The 24,330-nt window shown below is 40.1% G+C and overlaps 4 protein-coding genes across 7 annotated transcripts; all 4 read left to right on the top strand.

Moving 5' to 3' along the window:
* Positions 1-1,833: 1,833 nt before the first annotated feature.
* On the top strand, positions 1,834-3,545 carry npvf (neuropeptide VF precursor). The gene is made up of 3 exons (XM_054606579.1): positions 1,834-1,995; positions 2,994-3,370; positions 3,476-3,545. Exons 1-3 carry the CDS (start codon positions 1,834-1,836, stop codon positions 3,543-3,545), a joined length of 609 nt encoding a protein of 202 aa, XP_054462554.1.
* Positions 3,546-6,601: 3,056 nt separating this feature from the next.
* Positions 6,602-9,668, top strand: LOC129097450 (cytochrome c-a-like). Of its 3 annotated transcripts, none has more exons than XM_054606316.1 (3): positions 6,602-6,768; positions 7,505-7,682; positions 8,782-9,668. In XM_054606316.1, the coding sequence occupies exons 2-3, from the start codon at positions 7,514-7,516 to the stop codon at positions 8,925-8,927; spliced, it is 315 nt and encodes a 104-aa protein (XP_054462291.1). In that variant the 5' UTR covers positions 6,602-6,768; positions 7,505-7,513; the 3' UTR covers positions 8,928-9,668. The 3 variants fall into 3 exon arrangements, with proteins under 3 accessions (XP_054462291.1, XP_054462292.1, XP_054462290.1); XM_054606317.1 differs by having other exon boundaries at positions 6,602-6,758; positions 7,475-7,682; XM_054606315.1 differs by having other exon boundaries at positions 6,602-6,758.
* Positions 9,669-11,346: 1,678 nt separating this feature from the next.
* On the top strand, positions 11,347-18,632 carry LOC129097548 (acetylcholinesterase collagenic tail peptide-like). The gene is made up of 17 exons (XM_054606440.1): positions 11,347-11,443; positions 11,566-11,675; positions 11,842-11,940; positions 12,167-12,211; positions 12,362-12,388; positions 13,826-13,897; positions 14,007-14,069; positions 14,184-14,210; positions 14,304-14,348; positions 14,643-14,678; positions 14,751-14,831; positions 15,172-15,268; positions 15,686-15,825; positions 15,943-16,062; positions 16,915-17,044; positions 17,588-17,690; positions 18,563-18,632. Exons 1-17 carry the CDS (start codon positions 11,347-11,349, stop codon positions 18,630-18,632), a joined length of 1,362 nt encoding a protein of 453 aa, XP_054462415.1.
* Positions 18,633-19,615: 983 nt separating this feature from the next.
* On the top strand, positions 19,616-23,852 carry LOC129097481 (peptidyl-prolyl cis-trans isomerase FKBP14-like). 2 transcript variants are annotated; one of them, XR_008531517.1, is made up of 5 exons: positions 19,616-19,882; positions 21,007-21,158; positions 21,741-21,868; positions 22,576-22,796; positions 23,609-23,852. XR_008531517.1 is itself a non-coding variant. In XM_054606356.1 (4 exons), the coding sequence occupies exons 1-4, from the start codon at positions 19,689-19,691 to the stop codon at positions 22,732-22,734; spliced, it is 633 nt and encodes a 210-aa protein (XP_054462331.1). In that variant the 5' UTR covers positions 19,616-19,688; the 3' UTR covers positions 22,735-23,852. The 2 variants fall into 2 exon arrangements, 1 of the variants encoding a protein (XP_054462331.1); XM_054606356.1 differs by having other exon boundaries at positions 22,576-23,852.
* The last annotated feature ends 478 nt before the right edge of the window (positions 23,853-24,330 follow it).

Genomic DNA, 24,330 nt, shown 5'->3' on the forward strand with positions numbered 1-24,330 from the left:
TAGAAGCAGAGAAAAGGGGAGGGCAGGGAGGCCCGAAGGCAAGAAAATGGAAAGATGAAAAGGCCGCCAGGGTGGCGAGGGATGCACATTATAAACATTAAGAAGAAAGAATTACAGTGGCGGAGAACAAGGTCTTTGAGGGAGTGCTCGGAGAGCTCGGTGAAAGAACAAAGGGAGAGCTTGAGGTATAGGAAGCCCTCTGCGGATAAGACTCTGGATAAGTGTCAGAGACAGGATCGTAAATCCAGAACCCCATAGTCTGCAAGCCGGGGCCAGGGTCAGGGATGGAGGGCACAAAGAGAAGGGCTGGGGAGAGGTGGGAGGTAAATGATAATACTGAAAGATAGAGTGAAACCATAGCCATAAAAAACATCTTAAGGTTGATATTGAATCAGTGAAACCAGATGCTCCTCCATGCGATTGGGATACTGTTCCGCTGAGACGCCTCAACCCTCTGTGTTAAGGGTAGGTCCTGACATGGCAACATGGCAAATGGAAACAATGTCAGGGTCATGACGCATGGATCAAATTAAAGTTCCCTGCAGGTTGTCATTATCAGCCTGTGACTCACACCAGACATTCCTTACATTCTCTCTGAGCCATTTGTACATCTAAATATACTATTGACACATTCAGAAACTGGAATGGTTAGTGACGTCGTCCCCACCTCTTTGTTGCAAAATACTCAAAGCTGAATACAAGGCATTTGATTGTACTGTAGATGTTTATACGAGGTGATAGCGCACCAGTTTGGAGAGTAAAAGCAGAACAAATTAACTATTTATTCAAATTACTTGTTTTTTTATACAAATTACGTAGCCATTTTTAACAGTAAATGTATATATTTTTATCAATTGTAAAGGTTTACATCTTCATTGGTCGCAGCTTAGGGCTGAGACACACAGGCTGGGGTCGGAAAGTATTGTGAGATGGCCAAAATTGTTGTTAGTTTATGGACTTATTGTGGGACAATAACAAAAATATACAATAACACCACCTTTGTCCTATAAGTAATACTGTCATTCTGGAAAAACACTGGATCCTGTACTTCTCATAATGCATTTCTAACATTTCTTTTAGTTTTTCTTCTTTGTTTTGTACAAGCCAGAGTATTATACAAGGCCTTCAACCAGTTTGTGATACGATTGCCGTTGTAACCATTGCAAATTACATGTGCAGCTCTTCATTAACTGTGCCCAGAACATGCAATTATGTCAATGATAAGGAAAATTAAGGTGTTAACGTACTAATTTACAATGTGTTTCAAATCAAATTATGGCTACACGAGGGATAACAGGAATGCATCAAACAACTGGGAGATAAATGATTGACAAGAGCTGCAGAACTAAAAGAAAATCAGGTCATCAACTATAATTCATCCTTCAATGGTTAACATTTGTTCCTAACTTATGTTGACAGCTGGATATAATTAGCAAAGCTTGCAGTAAAGAGAAATGCAGCCTCTTTAGAATTGAACTACTGAAATACTGGTTATATCACATGAGCATGTTGCTTTAATTCAATATTTCCATTGAACGGCTGCATTTATTTTAGTTTCCCTGTGATCTCTGGCAAAAATACCAACTGGTTCATTAATCAGCCCAATTAGGGCACACATGCCTTTTGAAATATATTCCTCAGAGCTGGATAATAATTAATACAGGAATTTGTTCAGTTTAAATTAGTGGTTGAAGGTATATGTGTATGTGTGTGGGTGTGTATCTATGCGACAGGTGACGTATGTTTTCAGGGGTCTTTAATAACAGTGTGGTCATCAGGAATAATATATATATATGTGGCCTAGTGCTGTCCTGACAGAACATCGTTGTTAACATGTTGACCACAGGGTTTCTGTCTGTGCTCCTGATGCTGGGGGGTCTTGGAGGAGCAGCGGCGTCTGACTTGCAGGTCTATGGGAAATCTATCAGTAGTGATAAGACTTTGCTGAGCAGCAGTGATGGAGGACACACTGTGAAGAAACAGCCACACCAACAGGTAAGAACTCTTTAACTAGAGATGCTTATTTCTTTGGGAAGTGTGATTTGTCTTGTTTGGGTTTCTCTTCACAGCTGAAAACACTAGTCGATTAATTGATTTCATCAACTAATAATAGTAATTCCTAAAGCATAAACGCCCAACAAAATGCTTCTGGTCGGTTAAAAAAAGCAATCTGAAGATGGAATTTTTCACAATTTGTTGACGTATTATGGACAAAACTAGTTAGCTATAGTGCTACTTTCCTTGTGTTGTGCACTGCATTTGTTGTCTGCGTACATATGTAATAAATTATAATTAACGAGAACTATTTTGCATAATGCCATACTTTTTACAAGGAAGTGTATTAGCCAATTCTGGATTATATTATATTTACATACAGGGCATTCAGTACACATTTCTACATTATTATAGGGCAACTGTGAACACATCATTGTTTTTTAATTCATCATTGGCAAATAAAATCACAAAAAAATCAGTCAAATAAATTTACTGGAGGGTATTTTGATAGTGTTCAAAACTATAAAAATACTAAAAAAATATTGCTATATGACATAACATGAAATGATATGAGCTAACTTAAAGAGAAATATAAGTAGTAAAAACAACGAACAATTATTTTGTTTATTGATTTATCTTCGTCTTTTCTTTTGATAAATTGATTAGTCAGTTTTTCAAGTAAATGTCAAAAATTGTGAGAAGTCTAAGGTAAGCCTTATTTAAAATGCTTGCTTTGTCCAACCAACTGTCTAAACACCTAGGATTTTGCATCATAATCATATAGGACAAAGAAAAGCACCACATCCTCATATTTTAGAGGATGGAACCAGCAAACAATTGGCATTTTTCCCATAAAAATGATAAAAAAAAGATTAATAAAGATAATGGAGACTAATTGATTCATGGATTAATCCACTAACAGTTTCAGCTCCAGTAAAAACACATGAAAATACTCTGTAATTAGTCTGATCTGGACTTCAACATATTTTTGTTTCCAGACAAAGAGTGACATCCGCAGGATTTTGGATTTCGAGAGCTTCAACGTACGCGTGACCCCCAGCACCAACAAAATCAGCCTCCCGAACATCATGAAGCTCTACCCGCCCACCGCCAAGCCTCTCCACCTGCACGCCAACATGCCCATGCGCTTTGGGCGGGAGAGTGTTCCTGGTGACGACAGGGTCCCAAATTCGACCCCCAACATGCCCCAGAGGTTTGGCCGGTCCTGGGGCGTCATTCAAATGTGTGCCGAGAGCCCTGAAGTCCGAGAAGCACTGGACCCGGTGATGCCTCAGAGATTTGGGAGGAGCAGTCCCTATAGGAGGTTTCTTGGGACTCTGGTCAATGCAAAGTTATTAGACACTGGCTTGCACCGGTAGGCAACTCTTAACCCTTTCATTTCAATTCAATTTAACATCCGTAAACATCTGTGAGTTTTGTTTGTTAAGGATAACAACAACTATGTATTCTCTTCCCACAGGGCTGAAGATTTTGATTTTACAACCAGCTCAGAAGAGGTGGAGATGCAAAAGAAGTCCTTTAGAGGATGAGAGAGGATTAGAAAGGCCAACACAGAGGTCTACTATAGCATGTAAATATCAGTGTTTTTATTGTGAAGACAAAACATACAAATGTGCAAGAATAAATAAGTACGTTTAAATATTTAAATGTATGCGTCCCTTTTAATAAAGTTATATTATTGTGACTATGGTTTGAGTTTCATTTTTTTCTCTTTTATTGAGTTCTACTTAGTTTTTAAGACTACAATTCTTTAAATCTAAAGACATTTGAGTCATATTGATGGAAAGTGTTTGTATGACATTACATTACATCATTTAGCAGACGCTTTTATCCAAAGCGACTTACAGTCAGTAGTATATTACATATCATTCACACACTGATAACCGGCTACCATCAAGGTGCCACCATCAGACTCTAACTAACATTCATGCAACATCCAGTCCACACCGATGGCAAGCCTTCAGGAGCAACTTGGGGTTAAGTGTCTTGCCCAAGGACACATCGACTGCCGAAGCCGGGTATCGAACCACCGATCCTCTGATTGGAGAACTACCTTGCTCTCCGCTACGCCACAGCTGCCCCTATGAGGCTTCTTGTCCTTAAAGCACCAAAAGAAGCAGAGAGCACACTCCTTATCTTTAGCAAATCCTGCTGTAGAAAAACACTATATAATTAATAATTATTCATGAAAAGCCTTTAGATGAGTGGGGTATATCAGGATCCAACTAAATAAACACATTCTTTTCATTAATTTAAGAGATTAAAAATAAGATAGTTTACATTTTTAGATTGATGGTTCAGCAAAAGTTGTATTTTTTCTGTTATATTATTTATATTCATCAAACTGCATTCACAACCACAGATCTAACAGCTAGATAGGAGAAGCAATGAAGTGTAAGGGCAAGATGCATTCAAACCATAAAGATAATGTAACACATATTAACTCCCAGGAGAGGGAGACAAACACCAATTCAAAGTCTCCACATTGAACTTGCTCCATGGTTCCCAAACCAACACAGAAGTTACAAATCTCAGGTTCTTCAAAGGACCAAAGGGAAGCATAAAATATACAGTTTGATGGATTACCAAATATAGTCCTCTACCTTTGTAGAGGTAAACAAAGTATGTAAATAAAGGTCCCAGTACCCAGGGAAAGCCTTTTTCACCGTCATGTCTTGGTCTTAAATAGTGACTCTGATATATAAGAATAAAGGCTGCTTATCAAGTGTTTGAATATCACAACATGACACATTTTTAATCCCTGCTCCTCCTTAAATATAATAACTGAATCTTATTTGCGCTCATCCTTCTTCATGGATTAGCAAAGCACTGGTTAAAAGCATTGATAATGGCTGCATTTCATTTAGGTGTGTCCGTTCTCAGGCCCTTGTATAATGCTGGCTCACCAAAAAAGAGGCCTTTTCATTGGCAGCCTCTAAGATCCTAACGGGACTCTTATTGTAATGTTTTATTACAGGATGGTGCTCAAGTTAAGCATTAACTTTGGGACAAATGGACAGTAACTTACCTGCCACAGTTAAAGAAGATTTTGAAGACATTTGTCATTATTTTTATACTGATTCCTTATACATATATTTCATTTTGACATCTACAATGGATATAATATAGCAGATGAATTCCTATTATACTCACATATTTGTAAATTTGCCCGCTGCGGGACTAATAAAGAATTATCTTATCTTATCTTATCTTATCTTATTTTTTCTTAATTTTCTCTGTGTAAAGCGTTCCATCAATGACTAAAATATTTCAAATTAATGATGTTTTTAAAGTCTGTAGCACTGTGAAAGGCAATATATCAATGTGTCTAACAACATACAGTGTAACACAAATATATATTGTTTTACAGAAATTGCTAATCAGTAGCTATACGCCATTTCCATCAAATAAGAATTAGCTGAATTTATTCCTTAGACGTACACATAATTGGGGCATTTGTAACTCTATGCTTACTAAAACACTCATTAATGGTACAGAGGCATCATTAGTAGGTTGCTTGTAGACCTTTTCAAACTAAACAATATAAACATTACATGAAGGCTACTTTGTTTTTTCTGTTGCCAGGTTTGTTAATTAAGTAGATGACAGGAAGTAAACCTGGACGAAAGCTGTTGTCTTAGCAACCACATCCATGCTAGCAACAGGATGGCAATGAAAAGGGCTGTAGAAAAAGGGTATATATATAAGAAAAAGAAATGGACCACAATATATATATATATATATAGATGGCTGTCCTAGTGCCTATATATCATCATCATATTTAAAACAGCAGTCATTTTGACTTGATAAAGTCAGAGATAGAAAAAGCACAGGTGTTGCTAATAACATTAATGATGGCTCTGTTTTTCTGCAAGTGTCCCAGTAATGTCTGACACTGTGACAATGAATTCAGCCATCGTTAATTTGATCACTCACACCTGTGCTTTCCCCTCTGTCACATGTTAAAAAGCTGCTGGGTAAAAAAGGCCAAACAGCACCAATGTGAATTGTGATGAAGGAGCACGTTCAGAGCTCTTATGTCCTAATTACCAGTGTGGGCCATTGATAAACCAAGTTACAACTGTATCTAAGACAATATTGGATTATGTACATACTGATTTATAAATCCTGATCATGACAATATTTTTAATATGACAATTTAAGTATAATTCATGTGGGCCTATACCTGCATGTCCTAGCAGGTTTGAGGTCCACACAGGTGTCTCCCGTGTGGCATGGAGCCAGTTAGACAAACCTAACCTGTGGAGAAACCTGATCTACTGCTTCAAACCACAATCCTTTCACTCAGTCATAATCCCAATTATTCCCTATAAAGTAAAAGTGACCCATTCTAACTAGGCTTGATATCAATAAACCATTTAATTTAAGTTGCTACAGCAGTAAATATATGTTCCCACATATGGTAAATATGCCTCACCTGCCTTTGGAAGCCATATGGGTGTGACCCGCAAACTGTAGCTGCGTCTTTTTCACCGAGTTGCGCAATTCGCACCTTATTCAACCCCCCCAACCTCCCAACCACCCAACCCCCTCCCAACCCCACCCAACCCTCCCTCTGCCTAAAACCTGCTCCCCTGAGGTTCAAACCCAGTCTTGTCCCTGACACCGGTAGATGTGTTTTTACAACTGGAAGCTTAATTCGCAACAACACAAACCCCAGACTTTGAGAAGTGGAGGAGAGTTTTACCTGGAGGTACCTGGACTGCACTCATTCCCGTCAGGTAGCCGACGGTAAGGTGTGTGTGGTTTTTTGTTGCTGTTGTCAGTCTTGTTTTGTTGTGTTTTCAGTGGCTTCCTCAGTCGGAAACACCATGTTACCCTCGCTAGTTTACTGTATTTACCTACTTTACTGTTTGATCCGTGTGTTTCTCATAGTTAACTGGGATAACCGTTCATCTTTCGTCAACAAGTTAGTAAATAAACAGTTTGTGTTCAGTTTCAGCTTTATCATTACATTACATTACATTACATTACAGTCATTTAGCAGACGCTTTTATCCAAAGCGACTTACAGGAAGTGTATTCAACATAGGTATTCAAGAGAACTACTAGTCACCAGAAGTCATAAGTGCATCTCCTTTCTTAAACAAGCATCTTAAAGCATAAACCAGAGCAAAAGTATAGTGCAGAGGCAGATTACTACGAAAACAATAATTGCAACAGACTAATACGAATATAGTAAGTGCTACAAACTACTACGAATAGGATATATCCTAACATTACATAACAATCAGACTTTTTATAGGTCTGTTTTTCTTTCTGTAGCCTTCATAATAACCCATGTTTCATAACTTCCTCAACAACAATCCGGAAGTGGGATGTTACTTAACCACTCATGTATCCTGTGTTGTTATATTATGTCAGGGATTCTTTCAGATCTTTTGCTTATTTCACTCCCACATTAGGTTTTTGTTTCGTATTTTTCCACTCTGGCACAGTTTCATTGCCATCATTTCCTCTCCTCACAGCTGCTGGTCATGGGGGACATCAACAAAGGGAAGAAAGCGTTTGTCCAGAAATGTTCCCAATGCCACACAGTGACGGAGGGGGGGCGCCACAAGGTGGGACCCAATCTGTGGGGTCTGTTTGGAAGGAAGACGGGACAGGCACCAGGCTTCTCCTACACACAGGCCAACATCGATAAAGGTATGGATCCATTCATACAAATAGCTAACTGATCATGAAAGGCAGATTAGAAACCCGAGAGCGTGTGTGCAGCCCAGTGTGTTCTCTCTTTTGAAGATTAAGAGTCATGCACCACTAAAAGGTAGCAAAACTGCTTTAGAGACATAAATAGTGCACACCTGAGAGTTTTGGAGGCCTTAGGGACAATCACACACCTTTTTTCTAAAGGTAACCTGTTTGTTTACCAAAATGCTTCACATTTGCAATGTGCAAAGGGCAACAATAATGTGCTGCTAAAGGATGTGTGCATCATTTTGTGCTGGCTAGTGCACTGTTTGCACTTTGTTGTGCACTAAAATGTCCTTCTTGCAGAAATTGAACGCTTATAACATTACAACAAATATGTCACCTTGCCAGAAAAATAATGTTTTCTTTAACCTGGTCTGTCCTGAACGGAATACCTTTTTTATAGTTAGTTTGTTTGTATTTTTAAAACATGGTCCACTTTTACCTGTTATAGATCACCATTGTAACTTCTGTTGCATGGTCAACCTACTCTGGAACAGTACTAATAGGAGTCCGGTGATTTATTTTATACACAAAATGCATCTTGTGCCTGGCAGAATGGAACAACTGAGGAAATATTTGTACTTGCTGTATCATGGAGAATGGAGATCCCAAAAGCAGTAGTCATTTATCATGTGATAAAACTGTATAATCCAAGTTTCAGTATCCAGTGGAATTCCCTGTACATCGACCCAAAAATTGAAAAATTGTATGAATTTCAACTGAGGATCCCAATTTGATTTTAACATGGTATCAAATCCAGTCTGTCCTTCCTGCCATGACTATAACAAAAGTGCATCTGCATGTTTAGATATGTGCAGCATATTTGTCACAGCTGCTTAAGTGCTGACAGGCAGCTTGGTCCTTGTATTTCCTCTACCTGTCGGACAGAGCAGCAGGTCTGAACAGGTAGACTCTCTGACTCATACCTCTGCTCTAACTTGAGACAATAAAACCTTCACACATCCATCAGATGAGTGAGAATACATATTTGTCAGATATTGCAAGCCTTTACATGTGTTTTAATATATATGTGTGTGTGTGTTTGTTTTAGGTATCATATGGAATGAGGAAACTCTGAATGTCTACCTTCAAAATCCTAAGAAGTACATTCCTGGTACCAAGATGATCTTCAGTGGGATCAGAAAGAGCAGGGAAAGACAGGATCTTATCGCCTATTTAAAGGACTCCACCTCCTAATATAATGAAAACAACACTCAGTGGACCGAAGCATTGCACTGTACATTTAGGGAAAAAACTGTGTGTTCTTTGTTTTAATTTTGAGTTCACAATTAATACTAGTTTTTAAAATATATGCATTAGTCTATCACATTGCTTCCACACTGTTCTTGTGTGTAGGAGACTGTTTTTAATTATCGCATGAGTCAGCCTTCGTGCAAGTTGTGGGTTTTCCAGACATTTCTGAGTCGAGGCTTCTTAAAGAGGCAGCTTTCCATTTAGATTTTCTAAAAACAAGAGTTGTTTACCTAATTATTTTACCACTGTTTGCACAGAAACTATTTTATTATGTTGAACACTTGTTTAGTCTCATTCTGTTGTGTTGCTTTCTTCTACAGTCTCAAAGTATTTTTGGTTAATGGTGCTGGACTGTCTTTCTTATTCCCTTGTCCTTTCTCTAAGCCAATAGGTTTGAAACACTTTCAATGTTATAGAGTTGCACTTTAAAATTTGTGTTTTGTATTCCTACATTTTCTAAATTAATGTGTATCTATGACTTAAGAACAATAAGGTCAATCAAATTAGTTGTTTACTGAAAAAGCAGTGGGTTTTTCGGTTAAAGCATAGCAAACTAACAAATATTTTTTCTTGGGCTACTACAGGCCTGTTGAATAAGTGCTTACATTTATATGATGTTCTTTATACTGAGTTACTGTTTTATACTTTGAATAAACGGACGTGGCAATAAAATATTTCTTCTACTTTGGCAAAATATTGCAGTGGGTCATTTTGTTCCACAGTTATTGTTTCATCCACTTTCATCCACTTTCATCCACGTATTTAGGTCATATTGTAATAATTTATTTAATCAATGTGTTTAGTCAGTTAGTTATTTCAACATAATTGTATATGTCCTTAGTATTTAACACAATACAGTAAAGAAAGGGACAATATCAAGAACATGATTCTACAAAAACATGAATACAGTTATAATGAAATCTAATTAAGTAGGCCTTTGAATGAACACATTTAACCAACTAGACAATGAGACGTGTTAGTGATGGATTATAGTTTGATTACACCTAATTACATATTACATATATTTGCACAGCAGATGTCTTCTACCTATTTCAGAAATAAATATGTCAAAATAGGTCGATAATTGAGATTGAAGTTGTGTAAGAATATTGAATACAGAATTTTGCTATCAGTTCTTCCATTAACTACAAATATCCAGCAGATGGCGCCATTCCACTGCTGAAGAGCCCACCAGCACTGTGGCCATAAAACGTGCCAAGCCAGTGTTGCATGCCGACCTATCCTGTTCAGAGCCATCAGTGCTATTCGGCCAGCTGCACTGAAGTCCATCCAGAAGACACAATAGTTAATGAGCCTCTGATCCCGAACCAGCACCGCTGTGTTGGCTCCACTCAGTGGCCTCTGCTGGCCATTTAAAGAGAAGGGAGGAGAAAAAAAAAAAGAAAAAAGGTCCTCCTTCCTCAATTGTGTTGGTATTGAACGGCGGTGGGTCGATAAGTGGATCAGATTTATTAGAGGTCCAGATTGGCCACAGCAGTCCAGAAGGAGCCTCATACCAGAGGCACTGCGCAGCGCAAGAGGAGCCACACAGAGTGTCTACAAGTGCGGCACAATATCCAAGTGGAAAGGTAAGGTGGATCTTTTGTATTAAAAGCCATGGATGGAGATGACATCATTGCATTACAGCATTCTCTCCCTTTAATAAGAATACAATAGAAGGGTAAATGTTGAGCAATAATGAAGATTAAATTGAACGGTGCAGCATATTTCCATCAATGTAGCTCAACACAGGGTTATAATTATGCAGGTTTTTCTAACATCTTCCTGCATCCATTATATATATGAAACATGAGCATAGTGGAAATGTTTGTGTGCATGGAGCTGTGCCAGCCAGTAGCATGTTACTATGACTTCTGTCATAAAGTGGCAGAAGTCATAATAAGCTTGAGTGACAGTTTCTCCCCCCCCACTACCCCGGGCTAATTCTGGCACAAGGCTGAAGGGGGTTGGTGCACGGCTGGAATTACAGCGGTGGCTGCATCTGCTGCAGTGTGGAGCTTCAACAAGTGTATTATGCTATGAGGAGAGAGAGAGAGAGAGTGATAGAGAGAGTGATAGAGAGAGTGATAGAGAGAGAGAGATTGATAGAGAGAGAGAGAGAGAGAGAGAGAGAGAGAGGTCTGAAGTTAAGGGGTTGATCAAATAGTGACACCCTCCAAGAGGAAGTAATGAAAAGTGACAGCTGCCAGTAACTGCATTAGGCTCTGCAAAAATAGAGTGTGTGTGTGTGTGTGTGTGTGTGTGTGTGTGTGTGTGTGTGTGTGTGTGTGTGTGTGTGTGTGTGTGTGTGTGTGTGTTTGACAGCTTGTGTCCTGTACTTCAGGGAGAGTAAACCATCAGGATGGATCCGGTCAAACTTGCAACGTGTTTCTACATTCTTCTGTGTGCTGCATGGGCCCGTCACTCTTACATGGACAGCATCCTCTCAGCCCGCTCAGGTAAGTTGTCTGAGTGAGCTGTCAGACGTACTGTCTCACAACAGAAGGAGCACATGTTGCACGTACCTTTCGACACCGTCAGTCATCATGGCAGACTGTCTCTCTCTCTCTCTCTCTCTCAGCTCTCAGGTTTCTGGATGAGCCGTTGACATTTGACCCCTGCTGTCTCATGTCACCGCCTCCGCCACCGCTCTTCCCTCCGCCACCTCAGCTGTGGAAGCGGGGCAGCCCAGTAGGCATCTACAAACACACTCACACACACACACACACACACACACACACACACACACACACACACACACACACCTGGTGGCATAAATACACCTCATTTACACACAGTTGTATAGGTTTCTGATTGAAACCCTGTTCTTTTGTATTTTGTGAATCTTTGATTGAAGGATGGCATTAGCGTTTTGGAGGTACAGGAAAAACAAAAAGCTGTGATACCTGGGTGTTCACCTGGACCTCCAGGACTTCCAGGACCCCAGGGACCAGAGGTAAGGCACTTATCAAAATACTGCACAGTGCCTGAAACCTCACATCAGGGGCTGCACCACTCCCTAGTCTGATTAAATCATAGAACATCCATCAGACAGTGTAATCAGCCATATTGTTAAGTATAAATGAAACAAAATGACCTTTTATATTATTGATTTTTTCTACAAATGTACCATGCTCTTTCAGAATATGTGAGCTGGATATAAATTTGGGGTAATTTTTCAGGGTCAGGGTGGATTACCCGGCATAAGAGGACCAAAAGGGGAGAAGGTGTGTGTGTTTTTGATGTTTTTGTCTTTATAGATCTTGAAATATGCCTCTAATGTATTTTGCCATAAAGGTATTTGTGTGTGTGTCCTTGTGTCCCTCTCTGCTCTAACGACTGCTACATCTCCTCTCCCCTCATTTGTCCTCCTCCAGGGAGAAATTGGACGTCCGGGGTCAAAGGTGAGCCGTTCCTCCCCTCCTGCATGTCTTGTTTCTCTCGCTCGTCTCTCTCTGGTCGATCTCGCATGTCCTTGGAATAATGGGATCTGGATTTCTCTCTCCCTTGTCCCCTCCATGCATCCTCAATCCTCTGTGATGTGATTTGTCTATTGATGTGCTCAGAATATCCTCTGCAGCCGCTAAATGGGTCATGCCGCATTAGTCTCAGCAGCCGCTGGAACCGCACAGCAAAGCTCGATCACATCCCTGGATGTCTCCGGTCCTCCTCCCGCTCCTCACCTCTCTGTCATCCCCCCCCTCTTCTTTACTTTGCCTCTGCTTCTTGCTTCTCCCTCTTCTCCTTTCCTTGGCCTGGCTCCATTAGCCTCTTGTACTGGACTCCAGTCCTGCTGATCCAGGCTCTCCAGCACTCCACTCCTGCACTTTAATCTCCCTAAGTGCTTTTGCTCTCCGTGATAAATCACTCCACACAGCAGCAGGTCCACGGTGTCTCTGCGGGCTGCTGTTTTAATGACAGGCAGCTAAATCAGAGTGTGCTGCTAGCATGGCAGCACCTCTGGGATACTCGTCCAGGTGTCACTGAGTTGTGAGGCTGCAGTGTACAACATTTGGGTCTTCCGCTTGCAGGCGACAGAGCAAGATGAAGCCATGTTAATGTCTGCTAATTAGCAAATCTCAGTGGCATTGTTAAAGCTTTGCATGCAAGTTTTTTTCGTTTGTCATGTCTGATTAGGAAATCACAGTCAGTTTGACATGTTTATTTGTTTCTTTAGCTTATTTAACCTGGTTAGTCTTTAAAAAAGTCAGGATCTCTTCGTCATGGAAAACAGAGCCATGAAACAAGCAACTCAACAAACATTCAAATCTGCAGAGTTAGATGAAAAGACAGATAGTTGGCAGGTAACCAGCCGAGATTAAACCCGGCCACTTAAACCCCACCGCAAAACTATAACGTGACATTTTTACACTTTCTAACACATTTTGTAAAGACTAGACGAGATATGAAATGTTAATTATAAGCTTTAGAGGGTCCGGTTGGCCGACTTTGTTACATTTGGGCAAAACCAGGCTGGCTGTTCACACCTGTTTTCAGAATTTATGCTTTACTAACAAATCTAACCAGCTGCTGGCTATAACGTAATCTATTCCATATAGACACAAGAGTCTCATCGGACTCTGTTGAATTCATTATTTGAGTAATTTACTAAATCAGAAATGCCAATGATATTTTACTTAAGATAACAAGGTTAAAATGTCCTGCTGTTAAAGATCAGACTTTTAACACTCAAAAAGAAATTGAGTCTGTTGCAAAGACCTTCATGCAATCTAAAGAAAGAGACTCTTTCTCCTTCCTGTTAATCTTTCAGCAAGAGGGAGCTGAAACTGCATCAATAGTTTCACTAAGTGCCGGTACTGATTGTGTTTGTGTTTCTGAAGGGTCGTACAGGGGCTCCAGGCCTCCCAGGGAAACTAGGACTACCAGGGTGGCCTGGTCCAGAGGGACCCGAGGTAAGTCTCAAGTTATCACTCCAGGTGCCTTCTTTGAGATTTTACACAAATGTTTTTTGGCATATCACAAATACAATATGAACCGTCATGTATGTGTGGGTTTTTTTAGGGTGAGAAAGGGGATCCAGGTCTCATGGGATTACCAGGACTGAGGGGACCACCAGGGATAAAGGTTAGTCACATCTTTACAACATCATACACACAATATTATTTATGTTTGGAAGGAATAAACGATCTTAGCCTTTAATATTATTATCTTCTGTTATATTCCTATGTATCTTTTCAGGGTTTGCCTGGTTACAAAGGAGAGACGGTGAGTTCTGAATTACTTCTCATGGTGCACCCGTTTGTTACTGCAAAAATATTAAATCCTTTGTTACATTTTAACTCTGTTCTTTTGTAAAAGGGGGTTTATGGTGACCCTGGATCAGCAGGACCAAAAGGCGATAAGGTCTGTAGAGAAATGTAATTTTCTTTTATTGCACGTCCTTAAATTGTTTTTGAAAATATTGTGTCGTGTAATTCTTTACAGCCCATTTATGCTTGGCTTTGACTACTAAAAACACTACAACAGTTTGCTCAGTTACTGGTTAGAATCGAAAGTAGTGAAACTTTCTTTCAACATTTCAATCTCTCCTGAGGCCCCTTTTCTCACAGGCAGATTGAGATTAAACAATTAATGAGTGCCTGCTCCACTGAGATAATGACTTTCCTCACATTAATCTCTCGTTTCGTCTCTTTTTAGGGTTCCATTGGTTTGCCTGGGATGCTTGGACAGAAGGTAAGAATGATTCACTAACGAGGACATTAGAGAATCTGATTTAAACTGATTATTTCTCAAATCCTTTCCCAGGGTGAGCAGGGACCAAAGGGAGAGCCAGGACAAACAGGGAAGAGAGGACCTACTGGACGGCCCGGGAAGAGAGGCAAACAGGTGAGCAAAGACAAGGAAGAATGACGCACACCCTCACAGCGTCACTTAGCCCTGGTGTGGTGCTCTGACACTCTGCTCCTCCGTCTCTCTGTGGGCTGTGAGCTGCGTCCTCTCACCGGCTAAATCTGTCACACAAGTTGTACTTCCAGCTCTAAGTTTAGACTTCTGTAGGGGCCGCGGGGTCTCTGGCAGCTTAGATCTCCTCGGCCTATACATCTATGTATACACACACACACACACACACACACACACACACACACAGTGGGCCAGTGTCATGTAGGTCAACTTCAGTGTTTGTGTGTGTTTTTTCTAATATTGGGATGTTGCCTGGTTTGCCCAGGGCATGAAGGGCCATTCTGGAGCCCCTGGAGTCATGGGCCCCCAAGGACCACCAGGTCCAAACGGCCATCCAGGGCCACCCGGTCCACCTGCCTCAGGTACACAGTAACTCACACACTCATGCACAATCAGCCTCAAATTGTATAGTGTATAATAAAAAGGATGGTAAAAGTCTGGACCAGACACACCAGGGGCCATAAAAGAGACCGCACCCCGTCAAAACAGTGTCAAAACTAACAAAAATTGGACTTCCACACCTCCATCCTTAAAAGAAATAGAACCGACACAAAAGGAAAACAAAATAAAATACACTACACAGGCGGTCGGAAAAGGATTAGCTTTGTCTGGGAGCGAGACCTCCTTCTCTTATTGCCTCCCTTAAATATGGGGGGCAGGGCCGCCCACTGATCATCAGATCAGGAACACTTGAGAGAGAGAAGAATGAAGGGGGGAGCATGTCACATTTAGAATATCAAATGTGGGCTGAACCATCATCTTTGTCGTGCTTTTTTCAGGTCTCTATCTAGTAGGGGAAAAGGGAGAGAAGGGTCCTGCAGGTCCACCAGGTCGCTGTGACTGTGATTCCACCGTTGGAGCAAATAATGCTCCTTTTGGAAGCTACACTCAGCGAGGTGGCCTCAATAAAGTCCCTGCAGTAAGACGCCACTGACAGCTTCCTTACAATGTCTCCATCCAAACTGAATCCATGTTGTTCACACTGAATCAATTATTACACATCAGCTTTCCCTTTCTCCTGTATGTATCTGTGCAGATATTTGTGGTAAACAGTGAGGAGGAGATGGAACGTCTACGTCTAGACAACGCAATAGCATTCAGGAAGGATCAGAGGGTGCTCTACTTCAAAGATAAAGATGGATGGAGGCCCATACAGGTAATGGCTGTTGGTGTTGTCTAGCTGCTATGCTGAGCTGTAACACTTCAGATTGTCAAATTGTGATTTTTTATTAGAAGCTAATGAGCACAAAATTCATAATTTACAACTCACATTTATGCATCTAGGCAACATTTGACCGTGAAAGATTATTTGTGACCTTAGAAAAATAGTTTGAACAAAATCTCAACTCAAGATCCACTTGCTTGCGTTTTCATGAGCTTTCGCATAGACTTCCTCAGTGGTTGGAGTTTGCTCAGTTGTCATAGATGGCTCTGTTGACGTCAAAACATCTATGTGTGGCATGACTACTGAGCAAATTGAATCTGCTGAGTTCGACCATGAGATGCAATTGAAAAGCTAATGTGTTCAAAATCAAGCTTATTGTCAAATGCATTAAAAAGTACAGTTGTTCACTCAAATGGACCAAAATGCATCTGCCCTGGCTCTCAGATCCTTTAAAAACGCTATATAATAAGAATAAATAAGATAATAACTATAAGAAGACATTCTACAATAATACATACATCACTGTGGGTTATTCAAGTTCTCGTGCATTATGTTAAGTGCTTGCTGTTCAGTAGTCTAACCACCTGGGGGTAAAAACTGTCCTTGAGGCGTCCGGTCACACCTCAGAGGAGAGAGAGGCTTGTAGTGTGTCTCCATCAGTCTGAACCATCTTGTTTTGAGTTAAGATTTCTTTGGTCTTCCTGGGCTACATTTGGTTGAAAGCATTAGGCATCTAATATATATACCAGGTTACATAAAGCTTTCCCTTTCCCACCTAATAAAGCCTTGTTCTAACCTCAATGCCTTGACACTAAAGCCAAGATTTCTCTACAACTTGTCCAGCCCTTCCAGCCGTTCCAGTCCACGGAGAAAGTCCCCGACAGAGTTGGTGCGTGTGGGGACGGAAAGGTGCAGGCCCAGCACGGAGAGGAGTGTGATGATGGAAACCAGATTGTCACCGATGCTTGTCTCAGTGAGTTACATGCATCTCCATGCACACATAATGTAAAGGTACAGAGAGAAGTGAGTAAAGAACGATTTACAGACAGTGATTCTAACACCTTTGTATGTAGGCTGTTGTAATGCCGTGTAACAAGAATTAAGTTTAAAAAATCACTATTTAAAACATTCCTTAAATAGGTAAAGGTCAGGCTTTTTGCCGCACAGAGGCCACCATGCTGTCACCGAACCAGCTGCTCATGAGCTGCCCCGCAGAGCTACAGTGCACCGCAGAGTCTGAACCCACATGACAGAGGATAAAAGCAGTGGGCACTGTGAAACCTTTCCTTGGTCTCCCATTAATCTCTCCTCTGTCTTTTCCTGCCGTCCTCTCGCTTCTCTCCTCTCCGCTGTTCAATTAAATTAGCAACAAAATGCTGTATTGGCATCACTGAAACACACGGGAGTGCCAAAGCAATCAGTAACGTCTTCTCTCTCCTCCCCCACCCCCCACCCCTCGCTCTCTCTCACAACTGCCACCACTACACTCTAATCTGCTTTCCCTTCGCCACTTCAGACTGTAAGTGGGCCTACTGTGGAGACGGCTACCGACATGACGGCATTGAGGAGTGTGATGGAAAGGACTTTGGCTATCAGACCTGCAAGTCCTATCTTCCTGGGTATGTGAAGCGTTCAGTGTGCACACACAAACGTATGCGAATGTCGATTCATTTGGGGACATTTTGCTACTATGGATCTTTGAATCTATGCCAAGAAAGCACGATGCCGTTCCTTTTTAATCAGCAGCATATTTATATTGCACCCATCCAAGAATTGTTAAGGTCATTTGAATGAACTACTGTACTTTTACTGTGGTGTCACTGAAAGCATCTTGGGATGATTGAGCATTATCTTGGCACCACTTGCTGCACATTGCTTTAATTAATCACACAGCTCTGCATGCTTTATGCTTGAAGGAATAGTTCAATATTTTGGGGGAAAGTACATACTGGCTTTCTTGCTGAGAGTTGAGAAAATTGATACCACTGTTAGCTTAGCTTGAAATAAAGATTTGAAGCTTTTGAAGGGAAAACCGATACAGTAGCCTGGTACTGTCCAAAGGTTTAAAAATGACTAACAGCCTCTCTAAAGCTCATTTAACATGTTATATCTCGTTTGTTAATCCATACAAAATACAAAATATCCCGTGACTTCCTGGAATTCACTGCTCCCAGCCAAGAAAATCACTTTTTGTGAATTTTGTGAAATTTGTGAATGTTACTCCCTGTATTACCACAACTGATCATTTTAAAATGTATTGTTTTCAAATTAAACAAATAAAATATAGCATGTTAATTAGTGAGCTTTAGAGATGTGGGTTGGCAGGTTTTCTTTTAACACCTTTGGAAGAAAGCCAGGCCAGCTATTTCCTCCTGATTCAGGTCTTTATGCTAAATGTTCAACTATTCCCTTAACATTGTGGAAATCTGGAGTGGATACACTTAGCGCAATCGTTTACTTGTTAAAAATCATTTTCCGTGTCTCTCTTCAGGTCCTTTGGGCAGCTCAGGTGCACCGACTCTTGCCTCATTGATTCCACCGGTTGCAAGTATTTCACCTGAACTGGAAAGTGAAAAAAAGGTCAGAATGCAACTTTGAAAATTCTCTCTGTGATCACGGGGATTACACTTCAGATTTTTACTGGAGTCTCACCCCTTTAAAAAAAACTGAAGGACAGAGAGAGAGAGCGCTCTTGTGCCTGCTCTGAGACATGAAAAGTCAAAGGAGTCGGCTTTGAATCCACTGTCTCCCCTGGAGGTTCAACTCTTTTACTGGCCTCACTGAGCAGCTCCCTGTTACTGTCACTCCATCGGCTGCAGCACTGTTATGGACCCTGGTGTTGGTGGGGAACATTTAGATGATTTAATGATTGTATCATATGAAATAGTTACAATGTGTATGACTTACTGACTGTTAATGCTGAAAAAATGGTGTATTCTGTACTTCTTTTGTAATGAGAGAGAAAAAAATTGCCTATTCCAATAGAGGCAAATATAATTGATACTATATATATATACTGTAATATGCAAATCAGGGGTGTGTAAATGTGTTTATTCCTGTGCATTGTTATTAGGAAACATGTATTTATGAAGTGCAATGCTGTGATATTGCATGTAAACGTGCAAACTAGTGCACAGTGGACTGCTTTAACAAGTGCTGTAGAAGTATGGCCTTTTATAATGTTCAAATACCCGACAGGAGGAAAACGAATGTCATACTGAAACAACAGCAAAGAAAAAGACCTCTGATTGTCTCCGCAGCATGAAGAAAGCGCTCAGTTACATCAGAATGACTCCACGACGGATTCAGTAGTTTGATTAGTGTATAATCTGCCTGCATGACTGTAAAGTTCATTGAACACTAATAAAGATTGGGCCCAGAAGTGGATCTGTGATTTTTTTTTTTTTTTTTTTTGGAGAGAGAGGGAGCGACTGTGGGTGTGGTTTTGTGAGGGGAAAAGCAACCAATCAGGAAAAGACTTCCTGCAACAAACTATGTGATGAAACGCTGCCACGTAGAAGGACCAGCTGCGTGTCTTGTTCGTTAAAAAGAAACTTGCACAAACATTTCAGTGCGCTGCTCATCCTTCCATCAGGTTTCCTCTGGAGGCTTTGAGCATGTTAGTGAGTGTGCTGGCCTGGCTCTGCTCCTCCCTGCTGGGCTCTGCCGGCGGGGGGAAGCTGCCTGAAGCCGAGGTGCACATAGATGTTCTGCACAGACCTTTTCTCTGTCACCGAAGGTCAAAGTACGGAGACATCCTGCTGGTGCATCACGACGGGTACTTTGAGAACGGGACCATGTTTCACTCCAGGTATGTTTGATGAATGAATACTGCCCTTAATGTGAGATCCAGGTGACAGGTATTCAATTTAAGTTACACCTGAGCAGTTAATAACGGGAGTTTAAGGTGCTACTACTAATAATAATAATGGATTTTATTTATATAGCACACTTTAAAATACAAAGAAATCTCAAGGTGCTGCACAGGGTAGAACAATCACAATAATCAAATATAATAATAAAACGCTAAAAACAAACATAAAATAAGAATTTAAATTAATTAATTCATTTAATCATAATGAAATCTAAGAATATCTATTAAAACTGAACAACCACCCAAACACAAGCAATCTAAATGACCAAGACCTCAGGGGGAGGCAGAGAGGAACAGGTGAGTTTTAAGATTTGATTTAAAAGGTGCTGTCAATCAGTTGTGAATAGAAATGAATTGTAAAAACTTTAATGATAGTTTTTCTCTCGCCTGGTCAGCAACGTTACGTGTTAAATGACCATGGTGACGTTTATGAGGGTCACGTGATTAAACATGTCAAATGGTCAGTTCAGCCAAGAAGAATTATTTCTTTGATGTGCTAAGATTTTCACATATTCATCTCTGAAACTAAACATCAATTTAAAAAAACAACTGGTGTTTTGGGATTTGGATGAGCTGAACCTCTTTAATAACTGAGATTTAAAATCAGTAATGTGAGAAAAAGTTCAGCAAGAATTCCCCCCCAAAATGTCTCACTCTATCCCTATTCTTTCCTCAGACTGCAATTAATCTAAAAACTCATTGAACTTTTAATGATAACAATACTCAGAGAAATAAATCAAAAGTTTCAGATAGTAAATAATCCCATAAATCCACATACACATTTAGTGTAAAACATCACGTCTCGGGTGATGTTTTAAATCTGGACAACATTTTATGAAAAAATGTTTTGCACTTAAAAGTTGAATTCAATAAAATGAATGATTACATATTATTTCGTTACAAACTTTTGAAATTACAGCCAGAGTTAGCCCTGTAATAAAGGGGTGTTATCTCCACCTTCCACTATAGTTACCTGTTGTTATTATTACCTTCTCACAGTCCCTTCCTTTGCAGACCTGAAACACTCCTCTCCCCACTGTATTTCTGTGTTTTTCCACAAGTCGAGCTGAAGGTGACAAGCAGGCGGTGTGGTTTACACTTGGCATCAAAGAAGTGATCAAAGGCTGGGATAAGGGCCTGCAGGACATGTGCTCTGGAGAGAAGAGGAAACTCGTCGTACCTCCAGCTCTGGCCTATGGGAAGGAAGGGAGAGGTACTGTCGCTTTGTCCGTCTGCACGCAAACTTCTCTGCATGTTGCTATACAGATACACAGCACTGTCTTCATAGAAGTCCTTGAGGGTTAAGAATATGTGTAATATTATACCGTATATTTTGCATGTATATGTATATTATACTTGTCTGTCTTGTTTTGAATGGCTCTCTAGGACTCCCACGCTGAATGAAGGTTTCATTCAGCAATATTAGTCCAATTTTCTCAACAAGGAGCATGTGAACAATGCTATGCTTTGTCCCGGTAAGCACACACCACCCTAACAATAACAGCCATCTCTCCTGTGCCTTACTAACTTTAACCACGACGACAACAACATAAATGGCATGATGAATAAAACCTAAGTTTGCTTCTCATTAACACTTTCAAGATGTTTTTCTAACTTATTTACTCACAATTTAACTTAGAATGTGTTGCTGCATTCACTCACAATGGACATCATTTGTGCAGCGCTAACTAAACCAAAAGTACTTTCATCCTACTGAAGTACTGTCACAGAAACCTTGGGTGATAGCCAGTCTCAGTTTTAGCTGACGTTTTGCCCTGCTGTGTCGTCTGCTCAGGTAAGATCCCACCTGAGAGCACGCTGACCTTCGTCATCGAGGTGCTTGAGATCAGAAATGGACCAAGGTCACATGAGTCCTTCCAGGAGATGGACCTCAATGACGACTGGAGGCTCTCCAAGCAAGAGGTATACACAAATGTGTTCAGAAAACACTTGAAGTAGATTAATTAGTCATCGCCAACCTAAGCAACCTTTTTGGCTTATGACCCTATAGAGCTAAACAATGCCTGTTCCCAGTCCAAGGAGCAGTTCCCATCTCGGATTGTGTTATTTTGATAACTTTTATCTATTTAATTTTTCTATCATAACTGGTTAATTACCTCAAGACTCCTCATATTTAATCTTTGCTATAAAAAATCACTGTGTCACAGTCACTGTGTGTGCGGCCCTCCATCAACTAGAAATATTAAGCCAGAAATAATAAATAAATCTAATATATGTGGCACCTTCCTAACTTAAGAGAGGGGTTGAAAAAGACCAACAGGGCCAACTGTCGAACATTAGAAATCAACAAGAAATTAGATGTAGAAACACATTAAAAGCAATATCCTAAATCAAAAGTACTGTACAAGTATATTGTTTTATAGTCATGATGAATAGAAGGTATATTATTGAAAAACTGTACGGCCCATTTGAGATTTTCTTTGCAAAAAAAAAAAATAACAGCAGTATCTGATTTTAGACTGTATTGTTAATCGTGCATTGTAAGGATGTAACTTGAATTTGATTTGTTTGTCCGTCTCCTCACGGTACACAACATGTTTTTATTTTTATTTTCAACTCAACATGTCTCGGTCTCACTAATCGCCCCTCTCTCAATCTCGATCTACCAGGTGAAAGTGTATCTGAGGAAAGAGTTTGAGCGTCACGGTTACCCTCCCAACGACACTCTACATGAGAACATGGTGGAAGACATCTTTACCAAAGAGGATGAGAACAAAGATGGCTTCATTTCCTCCAGAGAGTTTACTTACAAACACGATGAACTTTAAATCTTCATCCTGTCCCACAAACCCCTCCCTCCTCCCTCATCCAGAGGCAGTGTTTTTGTCAGGTGTGTTACATGTAAACTCCTCCTGTGTGCAACTTTGAGCCAACAAGTCAGTTTCAGTTATGTTGTCATTCTTTTTTGCATTTTTGTGTGTTTACTTCTACAAAAGCACAATCTACTCTGTCTTGCATACATAGTTAGGTCAAATTACTTGGAAATGTTGTAAATTACTGAATACAAATCATATATCAATTCCTGTTATTAGTCACATAATTTATTGGATTACAAAATGCATGCTTTGGGTGGGCAATGAAAGTAGGAAAGTGGCTAAATTTGGCTGTAAAATTCCCCTTAATGAACTTTATTTCCTTAACAAAACGGAACCAGATCAACGAAATAAATTGTGCTTTACTTTTTTTCCCTTTATGATAAACAAATCTGTCAATTTGTAGATAAGATTCTGGGAATTTAAGTCATGAAAATGTGAATTTTAGTATTTTAAATTTCATATCCATCAGTAAAATGGGTATTTTTTACAGGGCAGCAGTGACTTGAAAAGCAGGAAAAGCAGGTGTAACCAAGAACATAATCTCTCAGTTTCATGTTCTGTTAGGGCTCCCAGTAAGCCAGCATACACAATACTCAGGCCCTGGCGCTGGTAAACCTAAATGGAATGCAGCCAATATAATTATTATTATTAGAGACAGCTGTGAGAAAGATGCATCACATGCAGACACTGCAGTGTCGATGCTGAAAGGACGTATTGTTCAACACTGTTCATAAGCAACATACATGTTCTCTCATTCTTTCACGACTTTAACCTACTGTGTCTTGGACCGTTCAGTTATCTAATTATGAATAATTCTCTCTACCAGCAAACATCAATGGAATACTCCTCTAAAAGGACAAGGTGAGATTAATGGCACCTTTTTTATTTGTAACGTGCGGCAGGTTGTTTTTTTAGATATTGCAGACAGTAGAATCTAGACAATTCAGTTTCTATAGCTTCAAGGTTCTTTAATGTAAACGCATTCTGGTGAAGGTTGATTTTAACATTTTTTTTAGCACCAATGTGCTCAATAAAGACAATTTTCTTAACAAAATACTGTGGTTTATTTGGTGGTCACACCTTGTAATACTGTACACATTGAACCAGCAGGTGGCACTGTCTTCACAGGTGTTAGTATTGGTTAATACAGTGAGAACGCAAACCTCATTCATTAATTATTTATAACAGCTCAGTGTAACTTAAAACTCATCCATAATTCATAATTGTCAGTACATTCTCTTCACAATTTTGTAGATGCATTTGTTTCTTATAAGAATAATTCCACAAACACAGGAGAGCACCACTATATCAACCCTCAAGGTTAGCATATTTAAGAATTCACCTGCAATTTTTGAAGATGAGATGAGTCTGCTAATGTATACAAGCACTTAAGGAACTACTTGTACAGTAGTTGCTGCTGGACCACAGAGCGTCACTATCTGTGTAATTAATGATGTTTCTGGGTAGCATGCAGACTTTGAAAGTGCTACTGTACAAAATGACAGATCATGATATCAAATACAAATATTCTATTCTGTGAAATGCTTA

This window comes from Anoplopoma fimbria, chromosome 10 (genome assembly GCF_027596085.1).
Source record: "Anoplopoma fimbria isolate UVic2021 breed Golden Eagle Sablefish chromosome 10, Afim_UVic_2022, whole genome shotgun sequence".
Taxonomy (NCBI): domain Eukaryota; kingdom Metazoa; phylum Chordata; class Actinopteri; order Perciformes; family Anoplopomatidae; genus Anoplopoma; species Anoplopoma fimbria.